General features: G+C 37.1%; 1 protein-coding gene across 1 annotated transcript in view; it reads left to right on the top strand.

Annotated features, from left to right (window-relative positions):
- Positions 1–27,472, top strand: part of AK9 (adenylate kinase 9) — a 2,653,312-nt gene that overhangs the window by 2,109,364 nt on the left and 516,476 nt on the right. The window contains exon 32 of the mRNA XM_044066804.1: positions 23,599–23,800. Coding sequence (XP_043922739.1) covers positions 23,599–23,800 — 202 coding nt within the window. The remainder of the gene's footprint in view (positions 1–23,598; positions 23,801–27,472) is intronic.

Genomic DNA, 27,472 nt, shown 5'->3' on the forward strand with positions numbered 1-27,472 from the left:
CTCTTTGTCTTCTTATTTTTTATATTGTAAAGTTTGCCATGTCCATATTCCTTTACCTGTATTTCTCTTCAAATATCTTTGATGCTGCTCTTTTTGTATTGATTAGTTTTGCTTTCTCCTTTGCATAGATATTACACCATATTAAATCACTTTTTCTTTCTTATTTCAATATTTGTTCTTCAGATGCTTCCCAATCTTCCTGTTTCTCCTTACTTTGGGGACTCACTCCATCATGTAACCTGTGTTAGACCTTCTACACCAAATCCTTCTCTTCGCAGATACTCCACAATTTCAATTTCTATATTTTTAACTTCTACTTTACTAATCTTCTTTTCTATGTTGCAGCTTTGTTATATTATTTTTGTATTGTGAAATTTTCCATATCTGGATTCCTTTGCCTGTATTTCTCTTCAAATATCTTTGGGGCTGCCTTTTTTATATTGATTAATTTGGCTTTCTCCTTTGCATAAATATTGCACCATATCAAATCTCTCTTTCTTTCTCATGTCCATATTTCTTTTTTATACTTTTCAAATATCTCTAGTTTTTGTTGTTTATATTTTTGCACCTCCTCAGATACGTCTTTTTACAAACAAATCAAAGTTTCTTGATCTGTATACTGTTTTTCACAAATATGTTGTATTAATGAATGCAAATTTTCATTTGAAGCCTCTGACAGCTTTTCTTGCGGAAGTATTTTTCTTTCCTCTAATTTCTGTCTTAATCATTTTCTACATCTTGTGTCTAGAAATTCTGGGATTTTTGCATAATAGTAATAATACATAATTTCTTTGTTATTTTCAGATGTCCATGCTATCGTCTTTATAGCTCTTCTTTGGCCTATCAGTTTTTCTGATTTTTGTGAACTGCTACTTCCTTCTACAATAAGGGGGCCATTCTTTCCCTGGGCCTGGCCTGGCCCCATTGTAAGAATGTTTCCATATTTTAAGGGTTCTAATGTGTCATTTTTTTCCATTCCTGGCTCCCAGACTTGGGCACTTTTTTATCCTGTGTCTTGTGCACACAGCTATCTCTTTAAATTTTTGACCTACTTTTGTCCATGACATATGCTATATAAATATTAAAAAAAATATATATATATATATATATATATATATATATATATATATATATATATATATGTCAGTGTCACCGTGGTGAGATTTTGTGAAAACAGGGTCCACCTCACAAAAGTACTCACCAAGACTTGGGGATAAATTCAGTTTCAGCACTACTACTACTCTCCTTTGGTTGCTAACTTTTCATCTCTCCATTCAGACCCAATCTGTATGGTTGCTTTTATTTTCCTTAAGGAGCTGCATCAAAATCCCACTCTCTCCTTATTTCTTGAATTTCTCCCTGCTTTTCATCATCATCACTTTCCACTTTGAATTACAGCGTTCTGATTGTGTTATGTGTAAGAGCCTTAACTGTGTAGCTCTAAACTATCCCTTTAAATCAGATAATCTTAAACCACCTTGTTCTATTATTTATTTATTTATTTATTTTATTTATTTTACATTTGTTTACTGGGGAAGTCCGACCGGACACAGGCTCATTTTCATCAGAGGCCCAGGGTGAAAAGCTCCAAACAAAATTACATAGATTAACAGGTAGACATCAACAAGTTATACAACATAGATATCTGGTAATACCTAATGGATGGCATAAGATAACATATAGCAAAAAACCTGATAAGGAAAAGTGGCATATAGTTTTATATGTAGGTAGTCACAATATAATACTTCTCTTACAAGGTACATATGATACTAATAAATAATGAATATTTCATACATGTGTGTCGATGATGTAGGTGTAAAAAACACACTAAGAAGAGTATTTGTACTACAGGGTACATTGAGATTATGATTATATGGGAATAGGTGGTTCAGTAGTGTTTAGCCTGGGAAATCACAGGAGCATAGCCAGGAGTTTGTATAGTGTGCTTTGAGGAGCTTTTTGAATTGATTGGTGGAGCATATGGAGGTAAGGTGGAAAAGTAAGGAGTTCCAATATTTAGAAATAGAATAGCTGAAAAGAGATTTCCCTGCTTCATTTGTATGTTGATGACATCTAGGTAGATTTGGGTATTGGATCTTAAGGTTCTAGTAGTTGAGTAAGATGTAATTAGATTCTGTAGTGCTGGAGTTTTAATTGGATGATAGTATATTTGGTGTGTTCTTTTGGAAGGATCAACTTCTTCCCCTTCCAGACAAAGTCCTTCAACTCTAATAATTATTGTGCATAACTTCTACCCTGGTTGATAAAATTATGTCTGACCTGTATATAAAACTACAGGGACTAAAAAATAATTTCACTGCTTGTATCTTGCTATCTATACTCCTAAACAAGAGCTTACAGTTTCTCAGTTTTTGCATTATATTTTGTTTAGCCTCTTCCCACTTATCCGTAGCTGCAATAACAGATTCTTGTTTAATCCATACTCCTAAATACTTTATTTTATCATGTTCAATTAAATATGGGTATTGCTAAACCAGTCTTGTGTGGGTATATAGTTTACAGCTATATCCTTTGTTTTAACTTCATTAATTTTATATCCCAACAAGTCTTGAAACCATCTAAAAAGGTTCCACAACACTGAGATGTCTGTTTCTGGTTTTATTATGTACAAAACAATATTGTATGCAAATAAAGCCAATTTTTCTTGATTATCATACCAATTATATCCTTGAATTTCTGACACCCTTCTTTCCTTTGCCAACAGCTCTAAATATAAAGCAAATAAAGGAGATGGAGGACACTGCAGCTTGGTTCCTCTGTTCAGACACAACTTGTCAAAGAGAAACTCTCCCACTTTATTTTTTGCCTCTAATCCCTCATATATCCTCCTAATTAACCATACTGTTGCATCAACTTGTACTTGTTCTTGGGAGATTTGTGATGGGAGGGGGTGGATGCTGGTATGTGATCTGGGAATGGAGGGATGGGGGAGAGAAGTTATATCTAAATGTATCTACTAGTAGATTGGCTATGTCCTTGAAGTCTGAATATGTGATATCATTTACTATTGGATCTTCTGTCCTGAGCATTGCTTCTTAGGTTTATAATATAGTTAAAGAAAGTGACGAGGTTGTCTTTTGCCTGACTGCCTTTTTTACCTCATATGTAGCTTTGATTGATTTGATCAGGGACCAAAGTTCCCTGTTAAGTTTAGCAAGTGCATTTTAGGCATCTAGAGAGTTAAATATTTTATACATACAATGAGCTTTTTTCTTTTATTGAGGAGCCTGTTTGTATTTGGGTTGCACCACAGGGGTTTATTTTTACATTTGGCTTTGTATTTACTTTTGAGGGGGATAGATGCATCTATGCAACTAGTTATATGTGCATATAATTTGGCAGTAAAGGGTTCCAGGTGTCCAGAGGAATCATCACGTTTGAAGGGGGTGCTGATTTTAGCTAGGTTATCATTCTGTTTTAGTAGATTGGCTTTATTTTAATGTCTGAATTCTGACTTATTAGAGGATGCTTCCAGTTTCAATTTTATAATGAATATGACTGATTTATGGTCTGATTTAACTAGAGAGGACGTTACAATTGGCAGGGAACAGAGCTGCCCCCTGTTTATAAGAACTAAGTACAGGATTTTGTCTCTCCTAGTTGAGTTACAGGCTCGCTGGTCCATCGAGCTTGTATCTGTGAAGTCCAGAAATTTCTGGACATAAATTTTAGGAGATGTATAGGTCTCCCAGCTGGTGAAAAGATAGCTAGCTAGCTAGAGATAGCTTTAAGAATGGTGTTTGGCTGAAGGTATATGGCCTCCAATCTAGTCAGGTAGGACATATAGGGGGTTCTACAGTTGGCTATGGTAAGATAAAGGGTTTTGTTAATGGTAAGCAGGCCATGGAGGACTTCCAGGTCAGTATCCTGCCTAATGAGTCTGGAGGGGAAATTTGGTTTCATGAATAGAAAGATACCACTGCCTTTATTTCCTTCATCTAGTGCAGTGGGCCTGAGCATGAGGTAGGCATTGAAACCTTGCATTGATGAGGTGCTTTCAATGGACTTAAACCAGGTCTCTGTCATGACACATCTATCAGTGCATTCCCAAGGATGGAGTTTTTGTTAATGCCTCCAAGCATTGAGTAGTAGTTTATGTTATCAGAGTTCTGATTTGTTATGTTGGAAGCTTTTGAATACTGATGTCTAAAAACATCAACAGACATGCAGGTGAAAGGAAGCATTTGCAACACATAAGAACAAATGAGTATATTTTCTTCCCTCTGAATACTAAGTTCTCATCTTACTTTCAAGAATCCTCCCTTGCCTTTATCTCTAGCTCTACATCTAGCTCACACCTTACATATTTGATACACTTAAGACATTTATTTGTTTAGTTCTTGCACCTATACTTGCATATCTAATATAATTCACCTCATTTTATTACACTGATTTCACCCTGTTATTCCTGCAGATTATTACTCATTAGATTAATCAACATTTGTCCAAATTCCATTATAGATGTTCAACAATTAGATCACTGTTGCAGTAGCCTAAGCTATTTGGGTCCTACCCTCTGCCAACAACCAGCTTTCAAAGCTTTAAGGTGCCTTCCATGTGCTCTGTTACCTGGATTGCTCCATGTAAAGACAGTTTCAACACCAATTTCCTTAGAGATTGTTTGCAGCTGAACAGAGCTCCTGTAATGGGCCCCAAGAAACTGTCAGTCTGCTAGTGATTTTTCAAGTCTTTGCAGATAAATTCCCTGTTATGGAAAAACTTCCACTATTTTTTTCTGAGGAAAACATGCTTTTTCTGACCAAAATGTGTTTGGTAGGAAACTATATATTTTTGGAACTGCCACAGCAGTTCTAAGGCAGTTTAAGTGAAAATGCTTTATGTGAATTTTTCGTGTAAAAAAAAAATAACTTTTGACGTAATTTTTTTACAGGTTTGCAGGTCTGTGTATTTGGACAGGATATTCTACTCATGGGGACTGTCAATGTTCTCTGTTGTTCCATTACTAAATCATGTAGGATCCTCTATTTATCTTCAGGGTCCAATTCTTGGACACCCTATGGAGAACATACTGTCTCCATGGTTTTACCTTGCCCTGTCTGCAAGAAGAAAGATGTTAGATGGTCTTTAGATATCAAGCTAGCCCCTGTTGTGCCTCACCCACTGATAGGTGTCTCTACTGTAGCTATGTTTAGTTCCTGAGACCACTCATCTTTTTCCCTGTCCCTCTGTTGTTGCATTACAGCCACCATGGACTAGGGGATAGCCACACTCTCTGTGACTGTAGAGGTGCCCTTGGCAGGTAAGGAAAAACTACTCTTGTCAGTCTCAAAGAAAGGGCCAGGTGAAGAGTCTTCACTCAGTGGGAATAAGAAACCTGAATCTGGGATGAGTATGCTTTCTGTGGGTCAATCACTTTCCAGGAAGGTTCCCTAGAAGAATGAACATACTGAGAAAATATTGCCTTATCTGTTTCTGCTTCTTTGCATGGGGGATTTGCTTTAATTTGTGAAGGAGCTCACTCTACCCTTTTCTTGCCTAATACTTTTTCAGGCAATAAAAAAAAAGAGTTTCCTCTTTTTCTGCCTTAGATTTAGTCAGAAGTGCAGGTATTTCAGGGGGATCACTGTATCTCAGGAACTTATTTTCAATATGAACAGTCTGGTTCTGAGGAAAGTATGGCACACTCGATGATTTATCTTTTTGTGACAGTTTATCTAAGATGAAAGAGTATTTCAGTGAGAATAGAATGAACTTCCTATTGCACAGAAAATGTGTTTTGATTTTTATAGTTGAATATGCTTAAATCTGTTGAAGTCCCTCCTGTTTTGCATGCTTTAGAGAATGCTTTTCCTGCTGCTTTTAGTGAATTGAAACTGTCTCAGAATATTCCACAACACTGAGATATCCAATTATGGTTTTATTAGGTATAAAATAGTGTCATCTGCATATAAAGCCAACTTTTATTGACTACTATACCAATTTCTGAGCCCTTTATTTGCTTTGCTAGTGGTTTTAAGTTTAATGCAAATAACAAAGAGGAAAGATGACACCCCTGCCTGGTTCCTCTGCTCAAACAGGACTTATCAAAGAGGAACCCCCCACTTTAATATTCCCTCCGATCCCTCATATATATCCTCCTAATCACCCTTATAATTTTATCAAGAAACACAAATGGTTCCATTGCCCTGCTCATAAATTCCAGTTTACTGTGTCAAATACTATCTCTCCATCAAGACCTAACAATAACAGTGATACTTTCTTACATTCTGCTTCCCTCTAGATCATCATCACTCTGTTAATGTTGTCAAATGTTTGCCTCCCCTCCACAAAACTACACTGATCCATAACAATCAATTTTGGCATCACTCTTGCCATTCTTTTAGTCATTATAGATATTACCACTTTATAATCACGGTTTAAAATTAAAATAGGCTTATATGAAATTCAATCTGATGGGTCTTTACCATCTTTTGGTATTACAGCCACCACCGGTTTTCTTCCAGGATGTCGGTGCTTCTCCTCCTTTTTTAATACTGTCAAATAAAACCTACCAAATCTTTGTCACATTCTTCCCTCCTAGCTTCCAAACTTCCAAACTTCCACAGGAATTCTATCTATTCCTGGGGACTTTCCTGTAGATTAGTTACATTTCATTGATTGTACATTACCATTTTTATCTCATCTCCTCCTATCCTGACAGTTAGTAATTTATTTATTATGTAGTTATTTATTTTATATTTTGTTACCGGGAAAGTCCTACTGGATGTGGGTCCTTTTTCAGCAGAAGCCCGGAGAGAAAAGCCCACCTTATCTACCTCAAACCTTGGCATATTTAATTCTTCATAAACATTTCCATTTGTTCTTTTATTTCTCTAATTTACACATATTTTTTTTTAATAAAATTTCCAAAATATGTCTAATACTTCCACAGGATCTGTGGTTATTTTTCTTGTTATAGGCTTCTCAAGCTTGGCAACAACCTATATATTTTCTGCTGTCTGAGCCATTGTGCTAAAAGTGTTTGTACTCTGGAGTTATTATCAAAAAACAGTTGCTTAACAGTAGCCTTTCTAAATGTATGCATATTATTGAGATAGTCCCATATTTTCTCTTTAGCACTCTGCAGTTTTGCATCTTCTTGTTCTGTCAGATTCCCCCTGTTCTGCAATACTTTAACCTTTGTCAGTCCCTCTAAATAATTCTGGTTATTATTTAACTATATCTTGTTTTCTTTTATTTCCATGAAATGTCTATCTTCCCTAATAACTCACAAATAATTTCCACTTCCCATTCTTTAAATTATTCTGTTATTAACAGATAGCTGGGGAAGAACCAGTGACTCATTTTTATTTCAGTACCCTGCATTTTTATTTTAGCTATTATTGGCATGTGATCTGAAATACTTACTGGATACATATCAAAACTTTCAATTAAATGTACATGTTCCTGTAAAATATAACTTCTGTCCCAGTTTATGTACCTTGCAGAATAATATGTAAATTCTTTAGGAATGCCTACAACATAATTCACATCTTCCTTACCAAATATTTTCAGAAATTTCTTCAAAACTCTACCCTGTTTTGTTATATTTTTCCTTCTAGGCCCCCAGATACATCCTCACCATTGCAAATCAAATTCCAGTCCCAATCTATAAGTAATTTTCCCTACGGAAAGCTGATTATTTCTCCCAGAATTTTCTTAAGCACAATTGTAGCAGTTTTAGGCTGAATATAAATACATGCCAATGTAATCCTCCTCCCTTGCCAGTAGCCCCTTAGTACTACAAATCTATTATTATGTTTTTCCTCTTCTATCACTATTGGAGCCCCTCTTGCAATTAACATAACTAGTCCTCTTTTTTTGTCCCAGATTTTCTGCTGAATAACCATACTGAAATCCTTTCTTTATCAAATTCACATGCTCAGTTCCTTCCAAATGTGCCTCCTTTACCATAGCTATATGCACTCTGCATTTTTTAATATAGCTTATTAATCTTTCTTTTTTGTATATGTCTGAGAGATTATGCATGTTTAAAGATAATATGGAAAGTGTTGTAATTATAAGAAAGAAGTTATTATTCCCACCTGTTATTATAACAGGTTCTTCAAAAATGTCTAGTTTCAGCTTTGGTGTTACATGCATACACTATGGTTTAGCAGGTTTATCTTTTATACAGTTGTTTCTTGTCATATCCATTTGAACCTATGTCACATCTTACAAGACTTTTTTGTTTTAATGAAAACCCTTAAATGTAGAAAACAAGGAAACACCCCAGAATTCCCCCAGAACCCACTAACTTAATGCTAACATACAAAACTATGTATATCTTCAAATAATGAAACGTAACACTTATAGTACAAACAATTGCCCCAGTTTAACAGCCACATTCTCAGGTTTGAATTAACCTATAGTGAAGGCTATCCATGCTAAGACACATGATGCAGCCTATGCTTCTACTTCCACTAAGTGCTGTCTGTTTTTGAATTATCTTTATTTCTCTCTCAGATGTAGAAATCAACATGAGCGCTTTCAGAAAACATTATATCCTAGCCATTGAAAGAAAGAAGTATTCTGCTTTTATTGCCCCTTATCAGATTATCTGCATAGAAACATGAGAACCAGAAACATAATTGCCTCCCACTACAAGCTTCTCTTGCTGCACTGTGAACATTTATTTGTCAGAGGAAAACTGTTATAGTCAGTATTCTTTTATTTACTTGTATTCCCCTTAAAACTTGTTATTAGATCATGTCATGGGCCTCAATCCAGTCATTCCGCTGTGCAAAACTAAGAAAAAGCATATTCGTTTTACTTATATTGTGCCCTTTTGTCCAGGGTTTCTTCTCTTTTTTACTTTGCAGTGCCTACATTTCTTAAAACTGAACAAGAAGAAAGAAGGAAGGACACAAAAGTAACTGAAAAAGTTTTACTTTATAGAATGCAATGTATGTCATGTTTCATAAAAATATTGTTAAGAACAAAATTTGTTTTACTTACATTTTCCTCTTTCCTTCCTGTTCCCATCTCCTTAATATTCTTCCAAGCATTAATGACATGAAATAGGGCATATGCTTTGGTGTCCCGTACAAGTTTAACACAGTCAAAATAGTCCAGTTTTTCCAGGTTTTCTTGAACTGTCATAATTCACAAATGTGATTGATGCTTTGTGATTACACATTTATTCATTAATTTCTGATTTGTTGAATTTCTTCCTGTTGATGTCCATTTCCCAAATCCAGTAGCTGGTTCACCCCAATATACTCCTGGTTCTTCTACTCAACTCCTGTGCTTTTTTCCTGTCTCTCAAGCATTTTCCATTGGAACATTGGAAAAGGTTACACTGGCATAGTCTCTCTATGAGCTTTATTATCAGAAGAATAAGAAGCAGAATCCCCTTCTGTTTGATGGCTCACTTTTTGATGGACAAACTTTTGTATTTCCTCCTTAGCATGTTCTGCATAAAAAATGACTTTGACTTTCCAGGAAAAATATTCTGAAGATAGCTGGATACAGCAGTTGGAATCTCACACCAGCTTGTTGACATTCCCTAATTGCTGGAATAAATTTACTCCTCTTCTGCATGGTGTACAGTGAGTAATCATTTTTGCAAAAACACTCTGCTGTCTCCAACTTTTATTACTTTGTCCTTCTGCACAGTTTTGTCAGAATCATCTCTTTCTGCTGATAGGATTGTATCTTTAACATTAAAGGTCTTGGCTGCTTTCTCGTGGCCAGGATTGGAGCATACACATGATGTGCCCTTTCAATTAATAACTCCTGTTGTGGAATACAAGTCCAGTTGCATATCTGTAGCCAATTTTCCTTTTTCTGTTTGAAATAATCTATCCCATTAGGTTATACATTGGCCTTACCCATCCCATGGTTGATAATTATATATTACCCCTAATAAGAATAACTGGGATCATACCATAGATAATTTGAGAGGAACCTTATATGTGATAAAGCATTTAGGAGCTGTCTCAGTTGATGAGTAGTACAGGTAGCAATTCTGGGGTAAAATTTCTGTTTCTCATCCTTAAATCTTAGTTGCATTTGAAAATGGACAGGGATGAATTTAGTTTTATGTGGATAGAGAGTCTGTTCCATGGTAGTGGTATCCTCTGCAAAATATACCTCTCCCTCCAAACTGTTCGGTTGATGTTGCAGAAGAAGTTTAGATCCCCAGACTGAGTATCTTTGATGCTATTTGACTTACTGATGTGCAGTATATTAATCAGTAGGGGGTCACAGGATGCCTTGTATGCCACACACAAGTCACTTCTTAGCAGTCTGTATGATACCGAGCGTAGTGACAGGGCTTTGAGTTGGTCCATGTAGGACATGTTGTTTAGGCCTTCTATCCTTTTAGTAAGGTGTCTCTGTGCATATAAACAACCTTTGGTAACAACATTAAAATATTCTGTAATACTAAGCATTCCTAAGCTTCTAATTGAGTATTAAAAACCACAAACTGCGTTGATAAACTTGCAAAAACAAAAAAGCAGGCAACGTGTCCGCTAAATCCACAAAGATGAACCACCACTTAGAAGTATAAAATGATCGCAAGCTTTATTCCAAAAATAAAACTGTATTAAAATGTTAGAGCTTTCGTTTAAATAAATATTACACTTCTTCAGACATCATTTTAATTTTTTCACTCCATTTTAAACACATTTCCTTATAGTGACATCATTTCCTCTAAATCAAGTAATATTTCATTTAAAGCAAAAAACACACACAACAATGCTGCCCCATTCATGTATATAAAACCTTATTCAACTCTAAATTCATTATAAATTATCTATTTATTTCCTTTGTGAAACACATTTATTTTATCTTACTTCTTTTTAACGCATTAAGCTTCACGACTGGAGTTATAGAACTCCATTCATTGATTCCTGGCCAGCTGTCTGCTTGTAACCTTACTTGCCATTCAAGCTCTCTCAATTCTAATAACAAGCCCCATTCTTTTTTATCATCTGTTACTACACTGTCAATAATGATGTAGCTAAATTGGTGCCCTGGATGGTCTTTTACATGCTTTGCTAAGGCATTAGATAAATTAATTTTTCTAATGGCATATTCATGCTCATATACACGTTGGGATAATTTTCTCTCTGTTTTTCCTGTGTAAAAAGCTAAGCATGATTTGCACTTACTTAAATATACCACTGCCTTAGATTCACAACTGTATTTTCTTTTTATCATATATTTTTTGTTTCTTATAATAAATTCATTATTAATTTCTATTTTGTGGCATCATTTACATGCACTACACCTCCTCATGCCATGCAGGACACTTTCACTATAATTTTCTTTATACTGGATTAATTATTTTAAATTTTTCCCTCTCCTGTTAACAATACATGGCTTTACACCTAATATGCTTCTAAACTCTTCTTCTGCATTTAATATGACCCATTTTTTTTTTCAAAAATCCATTTAAGTAGTCTGGTCTTTACTATATGTTATAATCAGTGCTTCTGAGAATGTATTATTGTTTCTCTCAACTACATCTTGTATTCTGTGTGAATCAGGGTTATCTGTTATTGTTTCTTCTATATCATGTGTCCTCATTTCACTTAAAATGTTTTCCTTATGTAAAATGGGTTTAAAATAACCTATGTGTCTTTTGATTCTGACTTCTTCTATGATTTCATCAATGAATTCACCTGGGTATGTGTCAAAGGAAAAAACTTCAAAGACCAATACACGTAAGGTTCAGTTAAGGCATATTTATTTACTTGCCGCAAGGAGACAAAAACATGCAAATACAAGGATGTGTTTAACTACTAACAGGAAGTATGCTTATTCTTATACTGTTTTACAAGACATGGCCTTCTATGGCTGACGTAATCAAACACAACTTTTAGCATTGTTCTACAGCAGATGTTACTCAGATTTTCTGCTGACATGACTAGATTTGTGAGAAACTTTTGAGAAAAACAACCTGGCCTTGGTGGGCACTAATTCATTTACATGCTTCTATTGTACAGTGTTACATTTCAAGGTACTCTTCTAACTCAGATACAAGCAAATGCTGATTGCAGTTCATATTTTCAAACAGGCTTTGTCCTAATTATCTATAGCTTCTACAGCTGTGTATTTTCTCACAGCACAAACGGAACTTTCTTGTCTAAGTTTCATACAAGTAGTATTGTTCTATTCATTATTTTCCTAATATATGCAGGAATCATCTGCTTCTCAGTAAATTTCCAAGGCACAAGCAAGATTATAGCTAACAATACAAGGTCAGAAAGCATCTGCAGTTTGTACAGATTTATGCATTATGAAATAGAATAAATGTGTTAAACCTTTTCAAGCTCTAATTGCACTAAGCATATTACTAATACACACATTAATACATATTTTTCTGACATTTCCCCCCTTTTAATACTTTTATTCTACTTTCAAAATAAGCATAAACAGTTTGTTTTCTTCTCCTAACCTCTTCCACTCAGGATTTGCAGTTAAGAGAGTCATTCAGTTTAAACTTATGAAAGCATTTACAATCTTTTAACAGTTCTTCAAACTCATTACTTTGATATAAGGTTTCAAAAACTGACATGTCTATAAAATCTTTAATCAGTCTTTTCATGCAGGGGATGCCACAACAAACACATACTCCCCGTAGGAGCATTCCTACACAAATGGCAATCAGGATGCTCATTAGGATGGTACCCCACCCCCCAAACCATTTCTGGAAAAAGTCCGTCAGTGGGTTTGGGCCTGGTTTGGTCATGGCCGACACTTGCTGAATTACCTCAAGATGATTGTCTATCTCGTGTTTATGGTCGGGAATATATGAACAGCATTCTTCTTGGATTAAAGCGCAAGTACAACCTCTTGCTGCTAGGGTGAAGTCGAGAGCCATGCGGTTTTGAAGCACTACAGTTCTCATAGCATTCAGTTCGTCAGTCACCAATTCGAGAGCAGAAAAAGTTGCATTACTCATTACTTTGAGAAGTTTTGACAGTTTTCTTGGCTCCCAGATCGATTTCACTGCTCCATATGCCGGTAATATGCCTGCCCACGATATAACGCTATCACTCAAGTCCATATGTGTCAGTCCTTTGCCTATGGAATGATGGTCTTTCCAACGCACATTGATTTGTCCCACTGGATTTACAGGTTTTTTGACGACCTCTCGGACATTTCAAAATTTTCCTTGAGGCAAAACTGCAGTGTGTCATATGGCCGGAACCAGGTAACCCAAAAAACAACTGCCGGACCAATTCTCAGGTAACCATTTGTATGCCTTTCTGCCACACACAAAATAACAATCCTCTACTTTAGTAGTAACTTTGCTATGAATATACACTCGCCCTGAATGAAACATTTTTCTATCAATTATAGACAGTTGTTTATAAAGAACAGAATTATGTTTTACTTCATCAAGTGTTTTGTGCATCAATCCAAGAAATGAATCATAATTTGTATTACAATAAAGATCTACATTGTTACCTTTAGTGTAACATTTATAAGGAACAGTCACATTGCAATTGCTCCAACCCACCTGAACAGTATCATTTTTATAAAAACACACAGTTCCCTTTTGTGGAACAGACAAGTGCAATGCTATTTTATCTTGTGATGTAATGGTTGAGGTATCATAAATCAAGTTCTCCCAGGTCTCATTGACCCCTAGGGGGACTGTAGTCATTAATAACCCCCCGTATGCTGTCGGCAAAGCTGTGCAAATCCAGAAATTCGAAACATTGAAAGTCTCAGCATACATATATTTAATTGCCTGGTAAGTGTTAAAGTTTGGATGCCAGTCTATGAGTAATGCTTCACGTTTATTCAGTTCAGTCCGTGTGACTGGGAAAAGGAAAGGCCACAACAAAAAGATTATTTTCACTAGTACAGTTAACAGGATGATTATGCAATACTTCTGAAGAAAGGGCTGTTCTGCATTCCTGTTTCTTCTGGACTCTATCATTTTTACTCTTGGCATGTGACAAGATTTTTGTCCAGTTCAAAGTTTTTGACTAATTTACAGTGCATCAGGTGGATCCAGGAGGGGCGCTCCGCTGTCTTGACTGCAGTGGGTGTCGACAGAAGCACTTGATATGGACCTTCCCACTTTGGTGATGCCCAATTCTTTCTCTTTACTGTCTTCACCCAGATCCAAGTTCCAGGAGACACTACCAAGTCTGACGGTCTGGTTCGTTCTTTATCTGAAACAGAATTTGACTGCAACAAATGTTTAGAATTTAACAAGTTTCGCATGTACTCAGCTAGTGTACTGTCAGCTTCCTGGTCTGCGGGCATGTGAGATTTCCACTGAGGTATATAATAAGCCCTTCCAAATAATTTTTCAAAAGGAGTCAATTCTTTTGCATTCGGAACAGTTCTCATGCTCAACAGTGCCAGGGGCAGACAGTACACCCAATTTCTCTGCGTTTCTACTATTAACTATCTTAGCTTATTCTTTAAAATCCCATTATGCCTCTCTACTAGCCCTGCAGATTGTGGGTGATATGCACAATGATTTTTTAAAGAAATACCAAAATGTCTACTTAACTGTTGTATGGTCTGGTTTACGAAATGTATGCCATTGTCACTGTAGAGCCTTTCCGGAATGCCGAATCTAGGGATGATTTCTTTAACAAGAACTTTGGCCACAGTTGCAGCGTCCGGATTTTTAGTCAGAAAGGCTTTCACCCATCTGGAAAACATATCTACAATGACAAGACAATACTTCTTATTTTCACATTTATTCAACTCTATGAAATCCATACAGATAGTATGAAACGGATACGTGGTGTAGGGAAACTCCCTTGCTTGGGCTTTAACGCCCCTTGTGCATGATGTTTATTACAAACATGGCACATTGAACAGAATTTTTTAGTGTAATTTAAGAATCCATATGTTGTGAACACTTGGTTCACCAGCTGTACCATCCCCCCTGTTGAGACATGGCACTGCCCATGGCTCAACAAAGCTGCATATCTAAACAAATTAGACGGCAATATCGGTTTCCCTTCTTTAGAGATGTACAGCCCCTTTTTGAGAATTGCTCCTCGTTTTACCCATCTTTGTTTTTCAACTTGCGTAGTAAGTGTCTGCATTGTCTTTAACATTTCTAAGTCTAAAATCTCAGAGGGTTGTAACTCCTCATTCAAAAGAAATACTTCTGAAGCTGCCTGCTTTGCAGCTGTATCAGCTCTCTCATTACCTTTTGAAATCTTGTCCTGTTGCTTGATATGAGCTGTGCATTTACAGATAGCTACTTTCTGAGGTAACTGAATAGATTCTAAAAGATCTAAAATAAACTGTGCATGATTGATTGGTTTGCCAGTAGATGTTATCATTCCTCAATTTTTCCACTGTTGCGCAAAAACATGTACAGTAGAAAAAGCATACTGGCTGTCAGTAAAAATGTTCACAATCTTATCCTTTGCTAAGGTACATGCCCATGTCAAGGCAATCAATTCTGCTGCCTGTGCAGATAAATTGTGTGGTAAAGATTTCGCTTCTATAATCTCAATATCAGAAACTACTGCATATCCTACTAGGTTATGTCCTGCAGGACCCCTTTTGCATGAGCCATCCACGTAGTATGTCACCTCGGCATCATCCAAGGGAACATCCATAAGGTCTTTTCTAGGCAGTGTCTTTTGCTCAATCACCTGCAGGCAGCTGTGTGGTGTGCCATCTGCAGGGGTTGGGAGCAAGGTAGAAGGGTTCAAAGTCGTACATCGTTCAATTGTCATATGAGGTTGTCTCAACAATATAGTCATACAGGAAAGATGCCTAGCAGGGGAAAGATATGCTACCTTCTCTTGCAGTAAAATAATCACGACTGCATGAGGCACTCTCAATGTGAGAGGGTGGAACAAAACTACTGAGGCTGAAGCCTGTACTGCTATTGCAGCTGCAACTACTGCTTGTACACAGTGGGGTAAGGACCGTGCCACTGGGTCCAGTTGTGATGAATAATAAGCAATAGGGCGTTGCTTGTCCCCATGCTGCTGTGTTAACACTGATGTCATAAAACCTTGCTTACAATCTACAGTTTGGAAAAAACGTTTATAATAGTTTGGTAATCCCAAAACTAATGAGGACGCTATTAACTGTTTCAGTTTGCAGAAAGCAGATTCTGCTTCTGGTGTCCATTGTAACAAATCCTGTGCTGCCATAGGCTTTTTATAAATCAGGTTAGTCAATGGTGCAGTTTCCAAGGCATAGTTTGGAATCCAACTCCGACAAAAATTAGTTGTACCCAGGAAGGACATCATTTCCTTCTTGGTAGTGGGTTTTGGTGCTTGCAAAATCGCTACTTTTCTGTCCTCATCTAATGTCCTACCTTCCTTGGATATTACATATCCTAGGTATTTAACTTGTTTTTTCCAAAGCTGCAGTTTATTTTTGTTTACTTTATGTCCTTCAGTGGCTAAAAATTGTAATAGCGCTATGGTATCTTCTTTACAATCTTGCTGGGTGGGGGCCAGCAGGATATCATCAACATAAAGCAAAATCTGGCTACCTCTTGGTGGGGTAAATCCCGCCAAGTTGCTTGCCATTTCTTGTGAGACTATTGTTGGACTTTCACAATACCCCTGTGGTAGTCGCGTATATGTATACCTTTTCCCCTGAAATGTGAATGCAAACCAATACTGGCTGTCAGGGTGTATCGGTATCGAGAAGAACACATTGCTGATATCTACCACAGAAAAATATTTCTGTTGAGGTTTTAAATCATTCAACAGGGTGTGTGGGTCTGGCACCGTAGGTGCCCTTGGTATTACTGTGTCATTTACAGCTTGTAAATCTTGGACCATACGCCACTCTCCATTTGCTTTCTTAACAGGAAATAAGGGTGTGTTACATGGTGAATCAGAAGATTCCACCAGCACCCCTTCCTTAAGTAAAGCTGCTATAACAGGTTTGATTCCTACCTCTGCATCTTTTCTTAAGGGATACTGTCTTTTTTGTGGTCTAAATGCTGACTTTGGCATTATAGTAACTGGTCCTGCTGTATGAATAAGTCCTACATCTGATTTTCCTGTTGACCAGAGAGTTTCTGGTATATTCTGTAAGGCATTCTCTTCCTCCTTCAATAGGAGTGCTAATCAGCTGTCCTTGCTAGACTGCAAGTGCACAGCTGGGTGGGTCTGAGTTATCCAATTCAACTTCTGCATTTGTATTTCCTGTTCTGACAGTTCTAACTCTGTCTGTTTTTCCCATCTCGTGACTTTTTCTCCTAAGTCTACCCATTTTACATTCTTGTCCTTAGTTAAGCTAATGTGTGGTAATCGATTAGATTTATAGAGTGCAAAGAATTCCTGGGGCAATGAACAGCTGGCTACACTGTTCCCTTCCATGTCCCAGTACAGATTACATAATATCAATCTGTTTGCACAATTTCTAAACAATTCTTGCTCATATTCCTTATCAGGTTCTGGTGTGTTACAATAATACAGAGTACAGTGCAACAAATGCTGTTTATCAGTGTCAAGGGAGGGGAACTTGCTGATGGCTATGTTCATCAGCTCTTCGGTTACTGCCCCTGGACCAGTCGTAACCAAGTCCTGGCTGTACCAATAAAACATTTTACCCTCCGTTTGCACTGCAAAAGTATCAATTTGCCACTGTGCTTCCATACCCTGCATAGTCGGAACTACTGCTATACCAAATAGCTGCATAAGGTCTCTGCCCAAAAGGTTTACTGGGCATTTTGCAGAAACAACAATTTTGCTTTTCTGGGTCAGTCCTGAAACAGGATTAGTTATCACAATATTATGGGAGAGGGGCTCCCGATACAGCTGTCCATTAGCTGCTTTCACTAATATGTAATCAGGTGACTCTAAGTTCTCTGGCAGTTTGAAGGGATGTATCAGGATCCGTGATGCCCCTGAGTCACACAAGAATCTGACTTCCCTCCCTTCTACCGGGAGTGTAACTGCTGGTTTCGTGTCTGCTAAATAGAGCTCTAAGCTCAGTAAAGCCAAATCTAATATTTCATTTTCTTCACTATCCATGACTTCCTGCACTTCCTCTATTTCTTCTGTCACATTCTCTACTCCCTCTATCACATACTCATTTGTCCCTTCTCTGCTATCCCCTTCTAGTGATTCCTGACTATCATATAGTCAGTCCTCACCCTCCTTATCTTCTGTGGTTGCTTTCTTGTTTTTCTTGCAATCCCTTGCCAAGTGTCCCTTTTTACCGCATTTAAAACATTCACCCCTTTTCTTTCGCCCTTCAAAGTCCTCTGATCGCTGATCAGATTGTTTGTTTCCCTGGGCATTTCTCTTGCCCTTTTTCCCGGACTGTACTACATAAATATCTGCTCCATCTTCTACAGAAAATACTTGGGCTTTCTTTTTCTTTTTGCTATTAAAATGCCTTTCGGCATGCCTAGCATATTCAAGTAATGACTGTAACCTGCTTGTATGATGATCTACCATGTGCTTTGTAATAAAGCTGCTTATGGGTGCAATACTGCCTTTCAAAAATGCATTCTTTAACTGCTGCTCATATGGGGAATTGTGTGTCTGATCTTCAGGAACCTGCATTCCACAATGGTTATTAAAACATTCTAATAGTCTGGCATAATATCTGTCAATAGTTTCACCTTCCTGTTGGATGCATTGATTAATGCAAGTCCAGTCTGCCCTAGGCTTCCATTTCTCAGAGATTCGGTCTGTAAGACCTTTCACTCTGTTGTCTAATTCTGCGCTGCTATGTGGGAGGGGCCTGAGCGCAGCGTCACGGGGATTCCAGTCACCACTAATCATGTGCCAATCTGTTCCCACAATTTGTCTGACTACTTTTTCTACCTCTTCTCTATTTAAATTATAACTTAGCCTCATTCTTTGCAAATCTTCTAAGAACTTTCTAAAATTAACTTTTGGATGGGGAATTTCCTCAGTGGCTTTCCGGATGTCTTCTGGAGTCCAGGGTCTATACACTAGAATAGTTGGGTCCTGACCTTCTTGCCCTGCCTGAGGATTTGGGACTTCTATAAGTGGGCATATTTCTTCTTCACTCATAAATCGTGAATTTCTACCCATTTGATATAACTCAATGTCCCCTTTTGTGTTTCCTGCCCATGTTCGAGACCTGGTCTCGACGGGATCTCTAATAAACGGTTTTGCTTTTGTAGTGTCTCTACTTACAGTGACAGCAGGATATCGCAGGGGTGGACTAACTTGTTCACTTGCCTCATATTCTGGTAAGGGAGGTGGAGGGGCTGACGCTATTACTAAGTTATTGTCCTCCCTATCTAAAAACATTGCTTTTGAATTATTATTTCAATGTGATGGTCTATACTATTGTAAATCTGAAGATGTTCATATTTACATTGCTCATATTGATTGTCTTCCCTAATAGCATTATCCAAAACTGCCACCTCTTTGCTCAATTCATCTATTACTTTTTTGTTGTTTTTTACAAGCAATTCTAGTAATTCATAACCAGATCTATCAAAAAGCTTGAGCAAATCAATGTGTAATGCAGAGTTTCCTATCAGCCCTGTGGGGAACCGCCACATATGCAACCCCCTGGGAATGACTTTCACTCTCATGCATTCACCTAGGTAAGCATTCTCCAACTGTAATTTTTTACATTGCATGAGCTTGTTATCAAAGTCGGAGAGCTTACCATTTAATGTCCCTTCTCCTTGAGTTTCTTTGAAAGAGAATGCTGTTGTTAACCAGTCATTTAATTTCGGCACCTCTCTCCTCATGCCGTTGTTGTTAAAATTCGGTCGATTCTCTTCCATTGCGCATGCTCCGTTTACTTGATTCCCACCATAGTTAGTTTGTAGCTCCTCATTGGTGTTCACTCTGCTGGACCCAGGAAAACTATATGGTGTAAAGTCAAAAGTGACTTCCGAATTAATGCTGCTTGTTGTACTGGAGTTTTGAGTGGGCTTCCTGCCAAAGTTGCCAGTATTTCTGCTCATACACATCTTTTCATAGATGTTGTCAATCCGTTGTGTCAGCTGCATGATTAGGGCTGTTGATTGTCCTATAGACCCTTCGGTCCCTCCATTTACTGGCCGATCATTAGATAAATTGTTCTCTTGGGAATCAGTCGACCTGTTGCTACTTTCCATGACAAACTGAATAAAAACCACAAACTGCATTGATAAACTTGCAAAAACAAAAAAGCAGGCAACGTGTCAGCTAAATCCACAAAGACGAACCACCACCTAGAAGTATAAAATGATCGCAAGCTTTATTCCAAAAGTAAAACTGTATTAAAATGTTAGCGCTTTCATTTAAATAAATATTAAACTTCTTCAGACATAATTTTAAATTTTTCCCTCCATTTTAAATACATGTCCTTATAGTGACATAATTTCCTCTTAATTAAGTAACATTTCATTTAAAGCAATATTCAGTTTTAAAAACACACACACAATTCTCCCAACGTGTATATGAGCATGAATATGCCATTAGAAAAATTAATTTATCTAATGCCTTAGCAAAGCATTTAAAAGACCATCCAGGGCACCAATTTAGCTACATCATTATTGATAGTGTAGTAATAGATGATAAAAAAGCATGGGGCTTGTTATTAGAATTGAGAGAGCTTGAATGGCAAGTAAGGTTACAAGCAGACAGCTGGCCAGGAATCAATGAATGGAGTTCTATAACTCCAGTCGTGAAGCTTAATGCGTTTAAAAGAAGTAAGATAAAATAAATGTGTTTCACAAAGGAAATAAATAGATAATTTATAATGAATTTAGAGTTGAATAAGGTTTTATATGCATGAATGGGGCAGCATTGTTGTGTGTGTTTTTTTAAAACTGAATATTGCTTTAATTGAAATGTTACTTGATTAAGAGGAAATTATGTCACTATAAGGAAATGTATTTAAAATGGAGGGAAAAATTTAAAATGATGTCTAAAGAAGTTTAATATTTATTTAAACGAAAGCGCTAACATTTTAATGCAGTTTTATTTTTGGAATAAAGCTTGTGATCATTTTATACTTCTAAGTGGTGGTTCGTCTTTGTGGATTTAGCTGACACGTTGTCTGCTTTTTTGTTTTTCTAATTGAGTATCATTGCTTATACCTTGAATTTCTTGGGTGCTCTCACTATATGCATCCATAACTTCTAAATCAGTAACTTTCCTAGAAATGTTAATACCACTTTTTTTAATATTCTTGGTGCAAATATTCTTATGCTTCTAAATAATCAAAAACCTTAATAACAGTACCCCAGAATGTTTTAAATACACCTAGGCCTTCAATATAATGACCAATTAGAATCATCCATAGCATATTCCTTAGCACATTCATTCTTAGACTGCTCTGAATGAATAACATTCCTAATGACTTCAGCACTGTCTTTCAGTATTCTTAATACAAACTTTCTTAAGCTTTTCGACAAGCAGTACATTTCGCAATATCAATAGTGAATGCTTCCACTACAACAAATTATGCAGAAACTGCAATAGCTCTAGTTATTAAAAAGCCATATGGAAATGTGCCCTTCCTTCTCTCTAAATAACAATAAAATGAAAGCAGTATTTTTGAAAAAATGCTTCATGCTATCTATCCCCAGTAAAGTAAAGTATAACTGTTTTTAAATAAATTCAAAATTTATAGCATCATGAGGTTAACATCATTCTTCATCTGTCTTAAAATTTGCTTCAAGTAACACTAACAAAATGCTTCTTTGCACCTGCTAAACATAAATATATTAATATTATTACGTCTAAACATTTGAAATACAGCTAGATTTTCTATATACCCAAAATTAAGTGCACATTCTTGGTGAGTGCATTAAACTTTCAAACAAATGGGATTCTTAGTAGCTGTTAATGTCTTTTCAGTATTGTTAATACAAACTTTCCTAAACTTCCAAAAAACAATGATTTTAATAACATCAATGCTAAATGTTTCCAGTAATACATTCTTTATAATACAATAGTCAACACTAATACATCTGAAACAGCCATTTGCTAACTCTGTACTGTTCACTGTAGGTATCCTTAAAAGTTTACTAGGTAACCTTTCAATAGATATGTATTTAGAAACCGCCTCTTTCTACAGTCATCTAGTGCACAGTATAGGAAGAACTTTCTAGTCTAACTACCAGATAAACAGACTGACTGTTTATTCTTCTCTTCCCCCTGCTGTTGTGCTAGCTCAAATGTCATTCCTTTGGAGTCTCAGATATTAGCTCTTTACCATCTCAAAACACCTCAGGATAGATGAGTAGGACAATTTCAATTTCATGTTTCTTCTTTTACATTCGTTTATTGCATCCACAAAATATAATCGATTCTTCAGCATTACCTCTGAATGATTAGGTTCTACAAATACTGGCCTCCCTTCTGCTGATAATTGCCTACCTGGCTGCCACAGTTCCTTAAGTATCTGTCCTTTCTCATAGCATACCATGAATTATATCAGTATCTGTCTTGGCTTCCTACATTTGAATTCTGATTCTGGCATAGACAAACATTTAACATTGGTATTCCCAACATATCTTTGTGAATCTGATCCTGGGTACAGTCTTGTTTTTGACATATTGTGTCATGTATTTCCATTCCTTGCCCTCTATAACCCCATACAGTCTTAAATTTCAGTTTTTTGCTTTGTGTCTACTCCAGTCAAACATTGCTTGATCTGTTCATTTCATTGTCTCTGCAGTCTTGTCTCAAATATCACAGGTATGCCACTTTGCAGAGGCTCCAAGACTACCTGTTGGCCATGCAGAACTCCAACTTATCTAATAAAACCATGGCCATTATTTTCATATGCATGTCAAGCAGCCCAGTTAGGCTCCATACTTCTGTTTGAATAAATGCCAGACTGTGACAACAGCTACATTCAGTCTAAAAACTGCTTCTTTAGCTACATATCACTAAATATAACCACCTGTATGTGGCTGTCAATTGACATCTTTTTTGTAAAACTCTGACTCAATCATACATCAGTTTATTCAATTACTGGCCAGTACAGGATGACTTCACACTATTATAAACCAATTACCACATTGACCAAACAAGTTTTTTAACTAAATTTAGTAATAGTAACTTTTGGCCATATAGTGCAATTCAAGGATGCAATCAACTTCAAGCAGCACTACATATGCATTTATTTCTGTGTTCTTATTTTTTTATCAGAAAACAAATGCTAAGGATATGGCAAAAATGAAAACAATATATTCTTGCCTTCAATAATAAAATACACTTCAGTGATGTTCAAGAGTACTGAGATGTAGTTCCAGGTTTGAAATTGGCAGTTCTACTTTGGGGCTACACTTCAACACTGACAGAATGCTATTTTATAAAACTAATTAGTACCATTTAAATAGAAAGCATCATTCATTTGATAAGTAATTCATTTCTTAAACTTATTCTACCACATATAAATTGGAGCAGTACAGCTCAGAATATTTTTTGCAAATGAAACAGCTGGAACAAAAGGGAGTATATTAATTTTTTGAGGTGTACTTTACTGAGCATTCTTTTGCACTGTATTAATGTTAGCATCTACATGTTGACAAAGTTGTGATATCTGACTTGTTTGGTGTTCTAAAAAATCTAAGGTGTATGTAACTTAATGCAAAGCTATCAAACATATTTTGGCAAAACAGGTGTAATAATGGAAGAACTGCATTTACTGAACAATTTAATTTTACAGTGGCTAAGAATTTTGCTAGTGAGTATGGCTTGCAACGCATATCAATTGGGGAGGCTATACGTTCCATTCTGACCACTCAGGAGCAAAGTGAACTGGCCATTCAAATAAATAAGCTTCTCACGAAGGGGCAGGCAGTACCAGATGAATTGGCTATTCAGTGTTTGGAAGTAATGATGTTAGACTTGATCTGCAATACCAGGGGGTAAGTTTTTTTTAACTATTATTTATTTATTGTTTAAATGGTTGCTTTATTCATTTGGTTTCTCATTATCTACACTTCTTAGCAAGATTTGCACACCATGCTGTATACACATAGATTTTATAACTAGTATATTTTTGTAACTTGCATGGCATATATTTCATATTACGGTTGTAGAAGTGCCCAGGGATTCTGGCTGTTTTTTTTTAAATCATTGCTGTATTGATAATATTCAGATCTCCAGCTCCTTTTCCCAGGACTCTGTCAAACTGCAGCCTTTTAGAAGACTTAGATTCACTTTTGGAATGGTTAGGTCATAGTCAACTAAAACATAAGCTCGAAAAAACGGAGAAATTGCTGGTGCATTTCACTGTCCACCCTTCCAAGTTTCCCTGTTTCCATCCTCTTATTTACTACAGGATCAACAGGATGCAATTTACATTGTGGGTGCAGAGACTTTGAACGTTCCTAGACAACATACTGACACTTAACGATCAAATGTTAGCTGTTATTAAATTCTTGCATTTTCATCTCAGGGACATCTACAGAATTAAACCCCTGATACCATGTATACTTTTAACAATGATCACTGGTTGAATGTCTTCCTTAATTGTACATACGACAAAGTGATATCACTTGCATTTATAATTGTTAATAACATACAAATGTATTGTCTCTACCTTGTTACTGTACAATGTATAATTCATTGTATTTTTTAGTCTATGTATAATTTTCTGGTTTTGTCTTGCAACATGTATCCGGATTATGGCTGAAAAAGTCTGTCTACTAGTCCATTCACCCTGTTATTAAACTGAAATAAATAAAATATACCATTATGAATAAAGCTAAAATATGGGATACAGTGTAGCAGTATGACATCTGTAGATGCATCCTGAGAATTTTGTAAACCATTAAAAAGAACACAAAGGGGTCTTGGGGGACCATCTGGATGAGAGAGATGATAGAGTAAGAAAATGGATGGGATTTGTTCAACAGTAGTTCAGATCAGTAGCACATAACATGATAAGAAGAGGGGAGGACAACATACCTAGGAGGTTAGGGGATGTAGTATGAGGGAAGAATCTTGCACTGAGCCTTAGTGAGAAAGTCTGATTTTTAGCTGATACTGAAATTTGATGTAGGGATTCCCATTCCAAGGTGAGAAGGTAGGAGTTCCCAGGATTTGGTTCCAGGAATTGAGAAGTTTTGGTTGGTGCATTGTAATTTTGTTTGTGGAGTTTTTCAGAACTGATTCTGTGTGAATTTGTCATCTAAAGCTATATAATGAAGGGATCCAATGTTGTCTATTTTCATCCGATTCAACACACGAGTTTCTGGATCAGAACTGATCTGAACTCGGCACTAACTTTGAAGCTTCTTTCAGTTCCAGGACTCTGACTCTTCCCCTACCCATAATTCCTTGTACTCCACCCAAATATATCAGATTTTATTTGCAGCCAAAGACTTTCGATGTGTTCTCAAGGGCTCATCTCTTAGCATGTATCCTTTGTGAATTTTAAATCTTTTCCTCCTTCTCTACTGAGAGTTTATACTCACTAGTTTTTCATTGGAGTGTGTTTTTCATAAGAGTTCTATATTAGATAGTTAGATAAGTAGTTTGTTAGTAGTTTGAAAGGGCAGCATTACCTGTTAGATTTATAATAAGTTTGATTAGAATTATGTTATCTTTTAGAGTCGTACTTAGGTAGAGATACGTTTTTTGGAGTGCTGTTAGTTCTTACTATAATTCTTGTAGCTGTTGCAGTTGTCAGGAGTCCAAATTCTTAGCAAAGTGCCTTTACCATGTTGGACTCTCAAGGTTTCAAGAAATGCTCTCAGTGCAGGCACAAGTTGCCCCACCAAGATCTCCATTGAATCTGTGTCTATTGTTTGGAAGCTGCTCATTTGGATACTGCTTGTCAATCTTGTGCTTCATTCAGTGCCAGAGCACTTCGGACTGTAAGAGAAATTGACAGTGAAAGGTCTTCTCCCCCCATGGACAAGGACTTCAACTTCTGTAGGATCTACTTCTGCCACCAGTATTTCTCAGGCCTCCAAGCCAGACAAGTCTCAGTCCAAAGAGAAGACAAAGGAGAAAGAAAATGAGATAGACAAAGATAAGTGTGACAAAAGTGAGAAATATTTACCTGAAGTGCCTAGGAAATGTTCTCCATATCCAAAAGTACTGGTCGGACCGGATCCGAAATGAGTTAGGAAATCTGAACCAGTAGCTTCTTGATGTCAATTCTCTCTACTCCTTGGCCCTGATTTTCACAGGAACCAATGAGCCCAAGTCTCCAATCCCCTATTCTCCAAGAAAGGAGATCTAGACCACCCTAGTTGGCTTCTTAATCCTGCTCATCCAGAAGCCTCATGGACAGGATGATGATGAAGTTTTTCAAAATGCAGATCCAGTTAGGGGTTCTCTTGGTACCATCTTCTGGGAATGTCCTGAGCACTGGTTCAACATACCCCCCCCCCCTCTTATTTTTCTGGCACTGGCCACCCCTACTTTGAAATTGGTTTCTTTGGTTCCATCCCACACTGAGGCACATTCATCTATAGCTACAGTCTTAGTTAGCATCTCTATCTCTCTCTTGAGACCAATGTGTTCAGATCAGGGAGAGACTTGGAGACAAAGCATTGGTGCCAGGGCTTGAGGGGATGGGTTGACACTGATCCTTTCAGAGCTGCCTGTACCTCTTGGGGCCTCAGCCCTCAACAGTTTGGATCCAAGAACAGCTTCAGAGTTGACACACACTGGTGTCAAGAGATCTTCTTCTTCCATGGATATAGGTAGGTGCTTGGAGCTGGTTGCAGCTTCAGCCTTTAAGGCTTTCCACAGAGTCCTATCTAAGCTTAAGGAGAAGGCCTGTCCTTCCATGTCAGTTCCTCCCAAACCTCAGCTGGATTCTGCTTCTTCTTTCCATCTTCTTGTCAAACAGGGACAGTTGGAACTTCAAGCTTCTGAAATCCCATGCTATATCATCTCCCAGTCTGATTCTGAACCTTCTGATCTCCTAACAGAAACAGTTTGCAAGAAACAGACATGCAAACAGAAACACATCAACTCCTCTCCAAAATCTTTCACTGAGGGCACTGATTTGAATGAAAGTGAAGAGTCTTCTTGCTCCCCCTGCAAAGATGTCACCTTTGGTGAAATCCTTGAGTTGATGAAACAGAGAAAGGGATGGTCCACCTTGGATCCCTCACCTAATTAATCAGTGTTCTTGGAAGCTTTTTGTTCTGGCCTAACATTGTCCTGAGTGGTGCTACCCACTGACTTTCCTCATCGATGTCATGGCTCAATGGGCATGGAAGGACCCTGATGTAATGGAGCCCATCCATAAGAAAGCAGATAGAATTTAGGCAGCTCCAAAAGACAGAAAACATTGGAGTAAAAGTCCTCCAGTAGATGACATGGTGGTAGCAGCACCTACAACGAAGGAATTATCTGAGGGTGTCTAGGGAGATGGACAGGTGTGGGAAAATGACAGGCCTCAGTTACTTTTGCTGTCAGATCACTGACTTAATTGGCTCATGTTACTAGGTTCCAGAGAGATTTAACTAAGAAACTCGTCAAATCCCCTTTGGATATCTTGCCTGCGGATGTTCAGAAGATGATGGCTCCCACCTATCTACCCTACAGACAACCTCTAACATAGCCATGTGATT

The sequence above is a fragment of the Protopterus annectens genome, chromosome 1.part0 (genome assembly GCF_019279795.1).
Source record: "Protopterus annectens isolate FY-2018-M chromosome 1.part0, PAN1.0, whole genome shotgun sequence".
Lineage (NCBI taxonomy): Eukaryota > Metazoa > Chordata > Ceratodontiformes > Protopteridae > Protopterus > Protopterus annectens.